The sequence below is a fragment of the Astyanax mexicanus genome, unplaced genomic scaffold (assembly GCF_023375975.1).
Source record: "Astyanax mexicanus isolate ESR-SI-001 unplaced genomic scaffold, AstMex3_surface scaffold_32, whole genome shotgun sequence".
In the NCBI taxonomy this organism is placed as follows: Eukaryota; Metazoa; Chordata; class Actinopteri; order Characiformes; family Acestrorhamphidae; genus Astyanax; species Astyanax mexicanus.
The window spans coordinates 4,977,501-4,995,443 of record NW_026040042.1 but is presented as its reverse complement, the minus strand read 5'-3'; the positions used below and the strand labels follow the sequence as shown (position 1 = coordinate 4,995,443).

Here is a 17,943-nt window from a genome sequence, read left to right as displayed (position 1 = left end):
TTCTAATCCACAACAAGTGTGTTTCTCACTCCCGGGTCCTGGAGGACCTCCCCCCCCTCCCTCGCCCTGAGCGTTTCAGGCTTTAACCTGCTCCCTACACACCAGCAAATCAGCTAACAAGCCCTCCGTGAGTTAAAGGCGGCATGGAGTGAAGTTACACTACCGTAACACACTATTTTAAACACACTATTCAGTAGGGGTGTCACGATTTCGATATATAATCGAAATCGATCGAAATTATGTCATGGTCTCGAGCCTCGAAGTCAAAAAGAGGATTGACAATCACTCCCGCAAATGGCGCAGCACACTACGCAAATGGCACAGCGCGGACTTTGTGACTGTTCAAAGAGCAGCACTTTCTCCAGAGAATGTGGACATTCTCATCTTCTTAAAGTATAAATATATAAATAAAATATAAAAATAACAGTTGTTTTGTCTAGCCTCAAATATGTTAATAATTTTGGTAACTTAAGAAAGATCTTTCTCTCAGATATAGTTAAAGTTAATAATATATCTTTGTTAAAGAAAAAAAATATTTTTCATGTTTAACAGTTTGTTAAGGCTCTAATTGTTCTATTATTTTTTACATGACTGTTCCTGTATTTTTTTTATTATTTATTTTGTTATGTTGCACATTGCTGTTTTAATAGTGCACACTGCTGCTACCAAAAAAAAAGCCACTAGATGGCATTACATAAATATATATGTATATATTAATTAAATGATTTAAATTTGACCATTAGTGCCTAATGTGGTGTATTACAGATCACTTGTATCACTTTGCATCACTTATATCAAGCCCACCTTTTAAAATAAGATCTTGTAAATTTGATGAATCAAACCAATGACTGACCATAGACTAATCTAAAACTGGTATAGGCCTCTCTGCTGTAAAAAAAAAAAAAAAAAAAAAAGAACAATGAAAATCGAGGATCGAATCGAATCGTGACCCTAAAATCTGAAATCAAATCGAATTGAGGATTTAGAGAATCGTGACACCCCTACTATTCAGTATAGTAGATCATGGTTTGAAAGAGCCTGGTATGACATGTTATGTTTGGAAACATATCTTAAAGCAGAACTCTGGTGTAGAACAGAATTCGCATAGTGTAGCTGCCAGCGCCAGGTGTAATGGCGGAGCTCGGAGCTGAAGCTAGCGTTATAGGATATAAACAGTGGTTTTTAATAAGCTTTTTAAGTTATTAATGCCTCGTTTTAAATGTCAGGGCTCTCCGGATTCTAGCAAGGAGATGTGAAGCTACATTGAGCTGGATAACGGTGTAAAAAGTGATTTATCAGGGTAAATTGATACCGAGCTAAGTGGTAGCTAAGTGGTAGCTCGGTGGTTGCTAAGGTGTTTCCTCTGTTGTACAGGATAAGTTAATCAGTTACCAGCCTCAGAATCTGCAAGTTAACAGCTCCCCAGATAAGAGCTTCTAAATGCTTCTTTGCAGAATATTTTGGTTTGTTTTAGGGGTGGGCGATATGGCCCTAAAATAATATCACGATATTTCATGGGATTATCGCGATAACGATACTCTTGACGATATGACAAAAAAATAAAAAATACACTACTTTACTTTACTTTAAACTATTTTATTATTGTATAAGATATGATTTTGCACACCTCTAACTAAGCTATTTAAAAAACAAGCAGATTTTATCAGATTTGTAACAGAAGTCAATGATTCAGAATGTCATGATACTAATAATAATGCACTCCAAATATCTCCATATATCCAGAATTAAAGTTAAATAAATGATACTGGACAGATATAATTTGTCTCTAGTAGATATATAATAGGAAATGAGAACAGTGTGAACTTTTCTTTTGTTTAAAAAAGCCGAAAAAGTAGTACCCTGATGTGATAATTAGATGTGAGTGTTATGGCACCATATTTCAGGGTATAATATCGTTCACGATATTCAAAAATGTTGGCGATATCATCGTGTACGATACGATATGGCACACCCCAGGTTTGTTTAACACTTTTAAGTCACTACATGATTCCTTATGTTTTCCTTCATAGACTGGATGCAACCCATTTTCTGAGTGGAAGTGGAAATGGACGACAGCGGTGAGGAAAGGTTTCAGGTAAGAGACTTCAAAGTAAGAGTCTTTAGTTTTAACTGAATTAAAGGGAACATAGCTACCTAATAGCCACATTATGTATCTATAGAATTTTATAACAGCCTGTAAAGAGGGTCTTCTAATTATCTACAGCTCTGTAAATGCACTGATGAGCATATGTGTGTAGACGTAGTTAATCTCACCGTTGACTGTGATGTTGCCGGCGGTCCGCGGGACGCCCACCAGAGTAACAGGATAGAGTCCGGACTCAGCAGGTAGAGAGAGAGCGGCGGGAAGGGACTCAAACTCCACTCCAGACGTCAGCAGACCCTGAAGATACGGGAATAACTGATTAAATAATAGATTATTATTCATTTTTGCACATTTTTGGCATGGAACGGTTTAGAGATCACTGGTTTTCCAGCTGTAGGAGCTCATCCTCTATCCATATCCAGCTTTTTACAGATGATGAGATGTTTCAGAATTGTATTCTGCTATTAAATCCAATGAATACAAGTTTCCCTCAACCAATAGGATTTAAGCCTTTTTTTCAGTGTATTTTCTCCATTTTATATATTTACCATATTTTAATATTTTAGCCTTACCCTCAATGACTCTAATTCTCCTATTTCTGTTCCTGGGCTCCCCCTACAGTCAGTGTAATTGTAGTTCATGCTTTCAGACATCTCTCATAAGAGACACACTTTACACATGCATTCATTGACAAGCGAGATAAAACTGGGAGAAAGAAGTATGCTACCTGAAGTTCTCTACAATTATGTGACTAATAAAAGAGGTAATATGATTTTAAAGAAATAAAAAGTAAACTTAAAAAAAAAAAACTTAACAGAACAGAACAAACTAAATCAATATTATTGACCGGGACAAGATTACATCGATTACATTAATATCGGTTACAAAAAAAGAAAGAGTTATATAAGCAAAGTAAAATAGGATTTAAAAAGTAGAAGTGAAAGAAGCTCTCTCTCTCTCTCTCTCTCAACAGAAGATCAATCACTCTAATCGCTTCATGATCAGTGTGAGAGCAAATCACTCCCAACACATGTGATCCATTTCCCAGCCTGAAAATCGCTTTAGCTCACAACGGAAAGAGAGAGAGAGACAGAGTTGGAAAGAGATTGAGAGAGAGATTGAGAGAGTTGGAAAGAGAGAGATTAAGACAGGGTTAGAGAGACAGGTAAAGATTGAGACAAAGAGAGATTGAGACAGAGAGAGACACAAATAAAGAAAAAAAGAGAGGAGAGAGTTTGAGACACAGTTAGAGAGAGTGATTGAGACAGAGCTGGAGAGAGATTGAGACAGATAGATTAGAAAAGAGACAGAGACTAAGATAGAGATAGATTGAATAAGAGAGAGAGTGAGACAGAGAATGAGATTGAGACAGAGAAACAGAGTGAGACAGAGAGAGAGAGATTGAGACAGAAAGAGAGAGATTGATACACAGTTAGAAATAGAGAGATTAAAACAGAGTTAGAAAGAGAGAGATTAAGAGAGGGTTAAAAGGAGAGAGATTGAGACAGAGTTAGAAAAACAGATTGAAACAAAAAGAGAGAGATTGAGACAAAGAGAGAGACACAGAGTTGGAAAAAGAGAGATTGAGAGATATGGAGAGAGAGAAAGAAAGAGAGAGAGATTGACTGATTGAGACAGAGAGACAGAAAGAGAGAGAGAGATATTGAGACAAAGAGATTGAGAATGAGACTGAGAGACAGATTGGGACAGAAAGAGAGAGAGAGAGAGAGAGAGAGAGAGAGGTTAAGAGTTAAAGAAAAAGCAGAATGAGACAGAGAGAGAACAGAGTGAACAGTAGTGAGGCACTCCTCCGGTTTGGGACGTTGTCTCTCTTTCTCTGGGCGTAATGCAGTTTGCACAGATTGAATCATATTAGTCTAAATGAAATCATTAGAGGAGACGCACGAGTCGCCCGGGTTTCATCACCCCGACTCACTGCCAGCTCTATTTATACCCTCAACATCTGCAGCTTCATAATCCTCCGAACATCACTGCAGGAGAACCTGTTCCCAGAGCAGACACAGGACACATCCATATATTCACTCTGCCACACAAAGGCAATCTAAAAGCTTAGTAAATAATTGTAATGGTGTACTAAACAGTTAATTGTATTTATGTACTAAACAGTTAATTGTACAGTTGCAAGAAAAAGTATGTAAACCTTTGAGATTATACTTGGATTTCAGCATAAATTAATCATTACATGTGTTCTGATCTTCATCTAAGTCACAACAATAGACAAACACAGTCTGCTTAAACTAAAACCAAACAAAACAAATGATATGTTTGCATGATTTTAGTGAACACAACATTTTAACATTCACAGTGAGGGAAAGGTATGTGAATCTTTGGATTTAATAACTGGTTGATCCTCCTTTGGCAGCAGAAGCGTCAACCAATCGTTTCCTGTAGCTGCAGATCAGACCTGCAGAACAGTCAGGAGGAATTCTGGATCATTCCTCTTCACTAAACTGTTTCAGTTCAGCTATAATATTATGGGATATCTGGTGTGAATCTCTCTCTTGAGGTCATGATGCCACAGAGCATCTCAATTGGGTTCAGGAGGTCAGGACTCTCCAGATGGAGTATTTATTTATTTTCTTCTGTTGAAGCCATTCGGTTGTTGATTTACTTCTATGTTTTGGGTCGTTGTTCTGTTGCATCATCCATCCTCTGTTGAGCTTCAGTTGGGAACAGATGGTCTTAAGTTTTCCTGCGAAATGTCTTGGTAAACTCAGGAATTCATTTTTCCGTTGATGACGGCAATCCGTCCAGACCCTGAAGCAGCAAAGCAGCCCCAAACCATGATGCTCCCTCCACCATGTTTCACAGTTGGGATGAGGTTTTGATGATGGTGTGCGGTGTCTTTTTTCTCAACACATAGCGTTGTGTGTTCCTTCCAAACAACTCAATTTTGGTTTAATCTGTCCACAGTATATTTAGCCAGTAGTGCTGTGGAACATCCAGGTGCACTTTTGCAGCAATGTGGTCTCCTCCCATGAAATCCATTCTTGTTTAATGTTTTCCTTTTTGTAGATTTTGTCAACCAAACTGTAAGCATGTGCCAGAGATTCTTCCTCACCTCATTGATCATTCTGCGCTGTGCTCTTGCAGTCATCTTTACAGGACTTTTTCCACGCCTAGAGAGAGTAGCAACAGTGCTGAACTTTCTCCATTTGTAGACTGTCTGTCTTGTAGACCGTGGACACATGAACATCAAGGCTTTTAGAGATACTTTTTTGTTAGTAACCCTTTCCAGCTTCATGCAAGTCAACAATTCTTGAACGTAGGTCTTCTGAGAGCTTAATCTTTTGTGTGAGGCATGATTCACATCAAGCAATTAAGAAGCTTCTTAAGAAACGCAAACTCAAAACTGGTGTGTGTTATTTTAATAATAGAGCAGGGCAGCTTTAACCAACACATGTAATCTCAATCCCAATCACATCCTGGCTCCAATTAGCTCTTAGAAAAGTCATTAGCCTAGAGGTTCACATACTTTTCCCTCATTTACTATAAATGTTAACATGTTGTGTTCAATAAAACCATACAAACATATATATTTGTTGTGTGGTATTAGTTTAAGCAGACTGTGTTTGCCTATTGTTGTGAGGTAGATGAAGATCAGAACATGTTTAATCACCAATTTATGCAGAAATCCAAGTATAATCGCAAATAATTCACATATCTACATGGTATTCTTGGCGTTCGTGTCCAGAGGAAGCAGTAGATTTCAGTAAAGGTCATACCTGTCAAGTTTTATATTTAAAAATAAGGGATATTTTCCTCCGTCCGCTTAAAGTCGTCCCACCAGCCCAACCAAGATTTAGTATTCCTTACATTTTAAGACAGGTTTACAAGAAATCTAAAATAACCACATGTGAACCACTTACACACTAAATTTAGATTATCAGAATCTGATATACCTCTGCGCTCCGCGAAACCAGCTAGCTGATTGGCTGTTTCTCCTGAAAGGCGAGACTTTCTCCTTGAACCGGCACCACGATTGGTTAAGAGACACAGATCGGTCAGTGCCCTGTCTCCTCAATAATAAAGTTTTTTTAATTTTAATATAATATGGGAAATTTACGGGAAAATATTAATACGGGAGGACGGCGGGAAAGAGGAGTAAAATACGGTAGTTTCCCGGCCAAAACGGGAGACTTGACAGGTATGGTAAAGGTGTCGGTAAGTTCGATAATAAAGTGCTGCATCACCGTCGGCTCGGTAACGCAGGGATCCGGCGTGATGTCAGCTGATTTTGTGTAGGTCTGATCATCACAGACCTTTCTGCGTTCCCCGGAACTGCGTGGGCCTACACGGACTAAGGGATATCCAGCGTAACCTATTGGAAATATCTCATTTGCATCCTTCTTTGAAAAGGTTAATTAGCTTGTGCAGCGACGCTAATGATGTGTCTCCGTCTCAGAGAGGAGGTGTCCGGCGCAGACTTTCACCTGCGGCTGCCACAAAGCCCTGCTGAAACGCTTCCCTTTGTTCCTGCGTTAGTTCCTCTCCTCCTCTCGCTCCGCTGGAATAATAATAATCGCTGCGTGATGTTCAGAGCTAAACTCACCCAGAGGAAATACAGACAAACAACACCAGCAGCAGCAGAGCCGTTTCACTACAAAGCACACCGCTAAAAACAACAGCTGCTGCTAAAAATACACACGCCAGAGTTTAAACACTTTAAACATAGCACGGAATCACATGTTAATACGGCATGTTAATATCGTGTCCCGTGACTTTTGCCATGGCTCATGGAACCTGAAGAATGCTGCATTTACCACCTACTGCACTGTCCACTGTGGGTGGTAATGAATGACTTCGATGATATATTGTATATGATGTCCCATGACTTTTGGCATATCAACGCCAAAAGAGTATTACAATCTGACAGAATGAGCATGTGGCTCATTATAGCATTATAATGTATTATACAGTATGTTATAGTATTATAGATTATTATACCGTATTTTATAGTTTTATAAAGCACCATATATGCTTCCTGCTGTAGACTGCACTCAAATTAGCATTATTGGGTATTATAGAGCATTATAGAATAATATACAGTACTATAAAATATTATAGAGCACTCACTATGCTTCCGGTAACTGTAAACTGTAAGATTATACGAGCATAACAGAGCATTATAGAGCATTGCAGAGCATTACGGAGCATAATAGAGATTTCTAAAGCATTATAGAGCACTATAGAGCATTACAGAGAATGATAGTGCATAACAAGTATTAAAGAGTACTATAGAGAGTTCCCATGCTTCTTGTAGTACACTGCACTCTTAAAACAGGGTTATGGATTATATTAGCATTATAGAGCATTATAGAGCATTATAGCATACTATAAAGTATAATAAAGTATTGTAGAGCACCCTCTATGCTTCATGTAGTATACTGTACTCTGTCAGAATAAGTGCACAGATTGTATGAGCATAATTGAGAATTATAGGGCATTGTAGAACATTACAGAGCATAATGGAGCATTATAAAACATGAAGAGCATGATTAAGAATAACAGAGCATAATAGAGCATTACAGAATGCTATAGAGAACTATAGAGCATTATAGAACATTATAGAGTATACCAAAGCATTATAGTGCATTAGAGAGTATAATAGTGCCTAATCAAATATTGTAGAGCATTATAGCATATCATGGTATATTAAACAGTATTATAAAGTATTATAGAGTGCCCTATTTGCTTCTTGTAGTATATTGCACTTCAAATGAGCATAATAGAGCTTAACAGTGCATTATAGAGCATTACAGAACATAACAAAGCAGTAGATTACAGTGCATTTAAGTGATAAGATTTAAGTGATATAGAATTGGGAGAGCATTATAGAACATTACAGAGAATAATGGAGCATTTTAAAGCATTATACAGCGTTATAGAGAAGTGTTTTATGTACTGTGACTCACCATGTTCTCAACACGAAGTTCGAAGGGCATGGGGTTGTATACCATCAACTGCACTTCACACACATCTCCCTGCACCCACTGAAAATCTGCAATTACAGACAGAGAGAGAGAGAGAGAGATAGAGAGAGAGAGAGAGACAGAGAGAAGAGAGAGAGAGAGAGATAGAGAGACAGAGAGAGAGAGAGAGACAGAGAGAGACAGAGAGAGAGAGAGAGACAGAGAGAGAGAGAGAGAGAAGAGAGAGAGACAGAGAGAGACAGAGAGAGAGAGAGAGACAGAGAGAGAGAGAGAGAAGAGAGAGAGAGAGAGAGAGAGAGAGAGAGAGAGAGAGAGAGAAGAGAGTGAGAGATTCAGAGAGGGTCATTAATATTTTTTAATGTATAATGATTTGAATAATATCTTCCATTATAATCCTATTTCTATGCCAGCTATGAGTTTAAGAGAACTTGGATTTACTATTACTTACTATTAGTAATAAATATTAAGTACTGAATTATTCATAATTAGATACTCCATAATAGCAGGTACAAGAATATCTATATTACCCACTGAATAATGCAGATAGTCATAGCAGAAAGTAAATATTCCATAGTAGATTCTGAATAATTCATAATAAACAATGAATACATAGATAAAATAAAATATATATTCTAAAGTAATTCAGCTAAGAAACTAAATAATTCATAATAGATCCTAATTGTGAGTATACTGATTATAGTGAATATTTCACAGTATATTCACTGTATGAATAAACAGCACATTCAAGTTACATAATAATTAATAGTACAAATTACAAATTAAGGTGAATATAATAAAAAAATAACAATAATTTGGCCTGTAATTAACATTTTCTTTGAATAATTATAATGTGAGTTACAGTACTGTCAGTGTAGTGACACAGAACTACCGCATTAAGGGTAACTAAACCCCTCAACTCAAATTGAGAGAGGCACTGGGTGATGTATGGGTTTAGGGGCGGGGCAGGAGGCAGCGCTGATTGGACTGCGCAGTGTTCATCTAATGACATTGAGATGCAGATTATTGGACGTCTCCAAAGTACACGGAAACATTGTCCTCACCTATACATGCACAGTTAAACCTGAGAGGAGCTGCAGAGGCAGAAACTACCACAATAAAAGTGTTTTTAAAGAGTTTGGTTGATTATTACAGAGAAACACATTTTAGCTGATAATGAAAAAATATATAGTTTAGGGTTTATTGGCTCTTTAACGCTGATTATCCCACATAATGATCAGGAAACAACATCAGAAACAGAATTTAAAATAAAGAATAAATAATCTAACAGTGGTTTATTATTAAAGTGCTGTGTTTCACTCTGAGCTGTGTTTATTCTCATGCTCTGGTGCTGCTGGGAGCTGGACTGGGATCAGCTGAGAGTTCAGAGCCAGTATATCAGAGAATGAGCCTGAATTCAGTAAAGCATCATCAGCTCAGAGAGAGCATACACACACTGACAACACCCAGCATCACCAGCAGCATGCTCCCAGATTACAGGATTAAATTACAACTCTAACTCTCACACTCTCTCACTCTCTAAATTGATAAATTGCTGGAAAACTGTGAATGCAGTTCTGTTTTAGGCATATATGTAATGGATTACAGGCATGGACATGCCTCCTGCACAGTTCACTTCAAGAGGTGGGTACATTATTCAGCAGAATAATGCTCGTTCACACACAGCTGCAACACTTTCTCAATCTTTAGATTGATTTATTGAAAATCGATCACTGTAACACATTCTAGAGTAAAACAAAACAGAATGTTCTAGAGTTCAAACACTGTTTTTTTTTTTCTAAGCCCAAAAGCAGCCTTCTCTAAAGCACGAAAGCAGACTTTTCTAGACCACAAAAGTACACTTTTTCAAACCATGACAGCAGAATTCTCTAGCGCAGATGGGCGATATTCTCTAGAGCATGAAGCCAGACTTCTCTAGAGCACAAAAACAGAATTCTCTAGAGCACTTCTTTAGAGCACAGAAGCAGAATTCTCTAGAAAGCTTTTCTCTAGAGAACGGAAGCAGAATTCACTACAGCACTTCTCTAGAGCACGGACGCAGACGCCTTTAGAGCACGGAAGCAGAATTCTCTAGAAAGCTTATCTGGAGCTCAGAAGCAGAATTCACTAGAAAGCTTATCTGGAGCTCGGAAGCAGAATTCACTAGAAAGCTTATCTTGAGCACGGGGGGCTTTTCTAGAGCATCTCTAGAACATGAGAATGCTCCAGTACACATTGGAACATGGGGCAGAATGCTCTAGAACACTGTGAAACACAAGACAGGATGCCCAAGAACACGATACAGAATGCCCCAGAACACTGTAGAACATGTCACAAAATGCTCTAGAACAATCTAGAACATGGGGCAGAATGTTCCACATAAATTGGATGAATGCACTCATTAAAAACTGTGCCCACAAACATTTGAAGTGTGTATATTCATTCACTGCATTCATATGTACATTTGGTTTTATTGCAGCATTGTTTTATTAAGAATCTGCAGGTCCATGTGAATCATAGACTGAATTTAACTCCTCTATCTAATCAAACTGAAACACTTCTCCGGCTCTGTTCTCACAGCTCAGATTAAATGTAATATGTAATATATATAGTAAATAGTGTATGTAGTGTAATTGCAGACACGGACAGTAATAGCTGGATTGAGGCCAGGCTTCATTTCTGCAGAACTGAGTCTTCATTCATCCAGTTCCTCCAGTGTTGAGTTTGAACACAGTCTGGAGCACGACTCCACCGGTCCATAAATGATTCAACAGCAGAATATTAAACTGAGAGAAATGGAGTTTCATCTTTCATTCATTCGCCTGATTCAGAGCAGAGAGCAGAAAGCTGAATGAGTCAGGAGATTGATAAAACCCAGCGTTCCTCCATTCACTACTACAGCAGCTACAGGCTAACGCTAACACACACACACACATTAATCTCCAGCAGAGCCAGAACACTGTACTAATGCAGCACTACAGTAAACACAGAGAAACAGAAATATATTAATCTTTATGTTCAGTCTCTTAAAAACACAGTCAACTTCCTAAAACTCAACTTCTGTTACAATGAGCTTTTACCCGTTTAGCAGCGCAGTTCACAATTTACTCCAAAAGGACACTACCTACAGGACACTACCCACAGGACGCTGTCTATAGGATTCTGCCCACAGGATTCTGTCTACAGGACATTGCCCACAGGCGCTGACGCTGCCCACAGGACGCTGTCTACAGGATGCTGGCCAAAGGACACTACCAACAAAACACTATAAATAAGACACAACCAAACAGACACTATTTACAGAACTCTGTCCACGGGACACTATACTTTCTATGCCCACAGGACTCTGCCCACAGGACACTACCCACAGGATGCTGCCCACAGGATGCCACCCCAGGATGCTGTCTACAGGACACTACCCACAAGACGCTGCCCACAATACGCCACCCCAGGATGCTGTCTACAGGACACTACCCACAAGACGCTGCCCACAATACGCCACCCCAGGATGCTGTCTACAGGACACTACCCACAAGACGCTGCCCACAATACGCCACCCTAGGATTCTGTCTATATGGCTCTGACCACAGGATGCTACTCACAGGACACTAAACTATCTACAGGATACCATATACAGGACTCTTCCCACAGGACTCTGCCCACAGGACACTATACTATCTACAGGACTCCAGAATCCAGTAGACTATCTACAGGACTCTGCCAACAGGACACTATACTATCTACAGTACACTATCTACAGGACTCTGCCAACAAGACACTATACTATCAACAGTACACTATCTACAGGACTCTGCCAACAGGACACTATACTATCTACAGTACACTCTCTGCCAACAGGACACTATACTATCTACAGTACACTATCTACAGGACTCTGCCCACAGGATACTATACAATCTACAGGACACTGTCTACAGGACTCTGCCCACAGGACACTATACTATCTACAGTACACTCTCTGCCAACAGGACATTATACTATCTACAGTACACTATCTACAGGACTCTGCCCACAGGATACTATACAATCTACAGGACACTGTCTACAGGACTCTGCCCACAGGACACAATACTATCTACGGTACACTCTCTGCCAACAGGACACTATACTATCTACAGTACACTCTCTGCCAACAGGACACTATACTATCTACAGTACACTATCTACAGGACTCTGCCCACAGGATACTATACAATCTACAGGACACTGTCTACAGGACTCTGCCCACAGGATGCTGTTGGTGGACTATTATCAGTCCAGTAGTGACACTGCGGTGTTTAAACCTTGTCTTGAACTCTAAAGCAATTATAGTTTTTTTTTTTTTTTTTTAATGAGCTATAGAAATAAAAATGGACTTACTAAACTGTACATGATTATTTTAGACATTTTATTAAATGATGTTTGGGTAGATATGGTAAAAAAAAATCCATATTTTAATTGTGACCATTGGTTCAGAGAGTTCATACTGTCGGCCAGTCTTTATACAGAAATTATACTAAAGCTAGAAATGGGTGAACTGAGCCTAACTTCCTTTCTACAGTCACAGGGAGGGTAAGAGCTAGTGTGTGCATTGTGTGTGTGTGCATTGTGTGTGTGTGCGTGTGGTGTGTGTGTGTGTGTGTGTGTGTTGTGCCTCATTAGGAACATAAAGCAGTGCTCTCTCAGTTTAGCAGTCATCAGTCTTAGTCTGGTATAATAAATATAGCTCTCTGCTGGTTCCGGAACGCAGGAACGCTCCCTGAACACACTCTTTACTGCAGAGTTCTGGGTCAGATCTGGGCTAAATCTGTGCTAAACTACACTCACGCTCAACCTGACCCACTTCATCTTCCTTAACAAGAGAGTTTTCTAAAAACAATTAAACCCCACAGTCTTCCTGTTACCAGAAACACCTGCAGACCGCACTGGAACTGTGGCTTTTTTGGGCTATTTCAGGGCAATCAATTCCTAGGGAAGCAACTAGCATGATGCTAATAGCTAATAAACGACCTGTAACCTTGATTAGCATTGTAGTTAAACAGCAGTGTAAGAAATAACATATACTATTAGGTCTATTAAGGATTCAGTTAGCATTGCGCTAATTAACTGTTAATAAGCTACGTTTTGGCTATATTAGCATTGTAGCACTGTTTTCAGCTATTTTAGCTGACAATTTGACTGGTACTATATACATATACAGCTCTAAAAGACCACTTCAGTTTCTGAATCAATTTCTCTGACTTTTGTTTGAGTAAAATGAACATTGTTGTTTTATTCTGTAATATACAAACAACAAATTTCTCCCAAATTCCAAATAAAAATATTGTCATTAAGAGCATTTATTTGCAGAAAATGAGAAATGGCTGAAATAACAAAAAAGATGCAGAGCTTTCAGACCTCAAATAATGCAAAGATCACAGTTTTTATGCATCTTGGCATCATGTTCTCCTCCACCAGTCTTACACACTGCTTTTGGATACATTTATGCTGCTTTACTCCTGGTGCAACAATTTTGGTTTGATGGTTTGTGATCATCCATCTTCCTCTTGATTATATTCCAGAGGTTTTTAATTTGGTAAAATCAAAGAAACTCATCATCATTTAGTCTGTTAGAAGCAGGCTTTAAGAATGGGTGTCCAAACTGTAAAAAAGATAGTAATTAACTGTTAATTAACTGTTATTTAGACAGTTATTAATAAATGTATGACATGTCTGTTTTAAATTCTGATCACCTAAAACAGCCACAAGTCTTACTAATTACTTGTAAATGCTGATTATTTGCAATGTATTCGCGATTGTAAGCTGTTGTTAAATATGTGAAGTGTTTAATTATGTCACACCTTCCAAGTCCTATACAGGCTTTTCCACCTTCGTGAACTCCAATTCCCAGAATGCACTTCTCAGTCATGTGTCTCACCCAGACAATTAGCACCATATTGGTAGATCTGCCTCACCTGAGTTTTGATTACTTTCAGCTGTTTTCAAACAAGCGTTATTTCTTTCTCTTTTGATGTGTTTAATTAATTTTTTGGCATTTGTTTGCGATTTTGTTTTGCCTCTTTTGCTAGTTTTCCTTCGTGTTTTTGCTCTGTTTTTTACCCTTTTATCTACTGTTTATCCGTTTTGGACTGTGTATTTGGCTCTGATGCTTGTTTGCTCTTCATACAGAGATTTTTCAAAAAGAGACCAAAGAAAGGCACTAATTTTAGTATTTTCCTTCTTAAAAGCAATGATTAGCACTATAATACCAGAGTTCAATGTGTAGTTTCAATGTATTATGGCCGCATTCCTCATAACAATCATAAAAAAAGATTGCTAGTAGTTTGTCTCAGTAGCTAGCTAGCTAACTTTCCCGTTCCACCTTAAACGGTGCACAATTTAAGGCGGAATGGAAAAATAAAATAAGATAGAAGCCCTTTCTGAAGACTACAGTTAACTAGTACACCAGCAGTCACAAATTAATTTAATTGGTGCGTAAAATTAACTCTATTATATTTTATAAATGAACGTATCGTATTTTATGTGTCGTGATTCAGCGAGGCTAAAACTCAGGCACAGTTTCTGCTGTAACCCGGAGAAAGAGAGGAGCTTTCACTCAGTCTGAATCCCGAGACCGGAGCTAGAGTTTAGGACCTGCCGCTCTGCCAGGCACTGCACCTGTCACTGCTGCCAGAGACGAGAGTGAGAGTGTGTGAGCTCAGGTTCAGTCTCAGTAGACACACACTGCCTCAAAACTCATTTATCAGACTCTCTCTCGCTAGTTCTTTTACAAACACGCACCTCCAACCTTTATTTTTCATAAAAACTTTAATTCTAACTTTTTAACCCCAATAAAACTTTAAAGGAAACATATTTAACCTTTTTTTAAATCCCTTTCAGAATAAACTGTTAAAGCTCTTTGTCACTTTGGGCAAATAATAAGCTGTTGCTGTTGCTGGCCACACCCCATGTTTATGTTAAACTTTTACATCATGTTAGCGTTAGCTTGTGCTAAATGGCAAAACACAAACAAGCTAGTTCATGCTTAACTGTAACAGAAGCACATTAAAACTCATTATTTGAAAGTTTTTACATCTCCCTTATCTGCTGACTTGCAGACAGACAGTAGGTATAGATTCCACCCTCAGACAAAGTCTGCTGTCTAACCCTGCTGTGAACAGTCTGTGGTTTTCAACCAGCAGACCGATCTAGTGGGTGGGGCTCTGGTGGGGGTTGACAAGTGAGGGGTGGAGCCAGGGTGGTTCTTCTATGCAGGTTTTCTTATTATGACATCACAATGAGGGAGGAGCCATACAAATGGTCCACAGAAACAAATGATTCCTGATACAAAATTGTTTCAGCTGATTTACAGAAAAGGCATGGATGGATTTTTTTGTTGATTGGAGTGTTTATAGGGTTTTTAGAGGATTTCGAGACCCAAATAGAAATAAAAAGCATGCAAGAAGTGAGTTTTAAATAGTATGATCTTATATTTGTAACACTAAATAAACCATATTCTTCGACATAGTAGACATATATTTTAAATGGTCTTGTTACTCTAAAATGTATACTAAAATTTTAATTCAGAAACCAAATCTATAAAAGCACACTTAGAGGAACATGAGGATTCAAGTCCCCTTTAAAGTGTGTAGGGAGATCAAATGTAATGGCTGTTCAGGTGCAGTTTAACCTGATTTATTACCCAGTTTAGAACTACTACAGCTAAATAACAAAACAAATATTATAATAATATAGAAAGTGCATCGGACAAAAATCCACATTATACTTTGGAATACAGGACTTTTCTGAGTTTACTTTATAGCTCCGCCCCAGTCAGCTTTGACCAATTTGTGTGTGTGACCCATATTTGACCTCTGTCTAAATAGTTCACGGTTTGTAACTTTGAAATCCCAGACAGTTCAATGCTTCACATTAAGTTTCACTTTGATTTCAGGTAGAATCCTCCTGAAGTTTAAACACTCTAAATAAAGATTTTTCACTGATTAAGTCTTAAACTGAATTAAAGACTAGATTAAAACTCAGCAGGAGGAACTGGACTCTATTATACTCTACTTATATCAGAGCAGATGACGGTTGATTGTACGCGGCACTGTTCCACCGAGCTCTGAACACTGATTACTGCAAAAAGAGACAGTCAGAACCGTCAGCCGAGTTATGAGTCCGATCACAGGGGAGGTGAAGTGTGTGTGTGTGTGTGTGTTTAATAAGGGTGGGATGGGGATTATGAGAGTGTAGGATCGTGCTCGAGGGTCTTCGTTATTCCGAGACGGTGGAGTAAACGCCGAGTTTCAGAGACCCGCAGATCCAGAGCAGAACTCCACCCGGATCTACAGCAATTATTCTAACCCGCAGCGAGCGGCGCCGGCCGCGGACCACTCTCCATAATCAGGTGGAGGATGAGCTCTCGGGGGTCCGCCCCTCACTCTGACTGATGCTTCCTGACAGAGGGGGGCGAGCGGCGGCTCATCGGGAGAATCCCAACAGGTTAATAAACACACCGCCTCAATCTGAACCAGTGACTTTATACAGAACAGCATCATAGAAAAGTTACTTTATTTCAGTAATTCAGTTCAAAAAATGTGAAACTCATATATTATATAGATATATTAAACACAAAGTGATCTATTTTAATTAATGTATTTATTTTATTGTTGATGATTATGGCTTACAGCCAATACAAAAAACCTAAAATCAGTGTCTCAGAAAGTCAGAATATTATATACAGTAAGACCATTTGGTACTTTTTCGGCAGTGTGGGCAGTGTGTCGTGAAAAGTCCTGCTGGAAAATGAAATCTGCATCTCTATAAAAGTTGTCAGTAGCAGAGGGAAGCATGAAGTGCTGTAAGATTTTGTGGGAAAACAAAACTGCACTGACTTTAGACTTGATAATAAAACACAGTGGATCAACACCAGCAGATGATCAGCATGTCTCTACAAACCATCACTGATTGGTGGAAACTTCACACTAGACCTCAAGCAGTTTGAACTGTGTGTCTCTCCACTCTTCCTCCAGATTCTGCTCCCTTTATTTACTTTAAATGAAATGTAAAATGTACAGATGATCAGTGATGGTTTGGAGAGACATGCTGATCATCTGCTGGTGCTGATCCACTGTGTTTTATTATCAAGTCTAAAGTCATAAAAAATGTATTGTTTCTTTGTTTCTTTGTTTAAAAAGAGTGTGAACTGCTTTTGTTGAAGTAACTGTCTCTACGGTCTCTACTAAATTTAGGAAAGTGTACTGGATGGAGCTTCACCAATGTGGCTTTATATTTTAATCACTACTGCTTTATTTATCATGATGGCTGTAAAAAAAATGATATAAACAACAAAATATACATCTTTACTTGTTCTTCCACATATACATCATATTTTTGTTTATGACCCACTTGTACTATATATATATATATATATATATATATATATATATATATTACACAATTTTATAAAAGCATAGCCAGTGTCTAATTGCCTTTTTTCTTCAGAAAACAATAAAAATGTCAGCAAGTATCATTTTGAAATATTGGACAAATCGGTCGATGCCCACAATTCTAAATAAAGCAATTATCAGCCAATAAAATCAGATATAATTGTATATACAGTACAGGCCAAATGTTTTTGGGCACATCTTCTCTTTTCCAATGCATTTTCTTTATTATTTTCATGATTATTTACATTGTAGATTCTCACTGAAGCATCAAAACTATGAATGAACACATGTGGAGTTTTATGTACTTAACAAAAAATGGTGAAATAACAAAAAAAACATGTTTTTATTTTAGTTTCTTCAAAACAGCCACCCTTTGCTCTGATTACTGCTTTGCACACTCTTGGCATCATTCTCTCAATGAGCTTTAAGAGGTGGCCACCTGAAATGAAAAGTTTTC

The 17,943-nt window shown here is 38.3% G+C and overlaps 2 protein-coding genes across 3 annotated transcripts in view; both read right to left on the bottom strand.

Annotated features, from left to right (window-relative positions):
* LOC125789910 (protein eva-1 homolog B-like) overlaps window positions 1-17,943 on the bottom strand; it is a 361,643-nt gene that overhangs the window by 34,319 nt on the left and 309,381 nt on the right. The gene's annotated exons all lie outside the window — the stretch shown is intronic.
* The window catches only part of LOC103028681 (trafficking protein particle complex subunit 9), a 158,658-nt gene that overhangs the window by 63,512 nt on the left and 77,203 nt on the right, over window positions 1-17,943 (bottom strand). For both annotated transcript variants that reach the window (XM_049472991.1, XM_049472992.1), the window contains 2 exons: window positions 8,041-8,126; window positions 2,275-2,401 (listed from right to left, as the gene is read on the bottom strand). In XM_049472991.1, coding sequence (XP_049328948.1) covers window positions 2,275-2,401; window positions 8,041-8,126 — 213 coding nt within the window. The remainder of the gene's footprint in view (window positions 1-2,274; window positions 2,402-8,040; window positions 8,127-17,943) is intronic.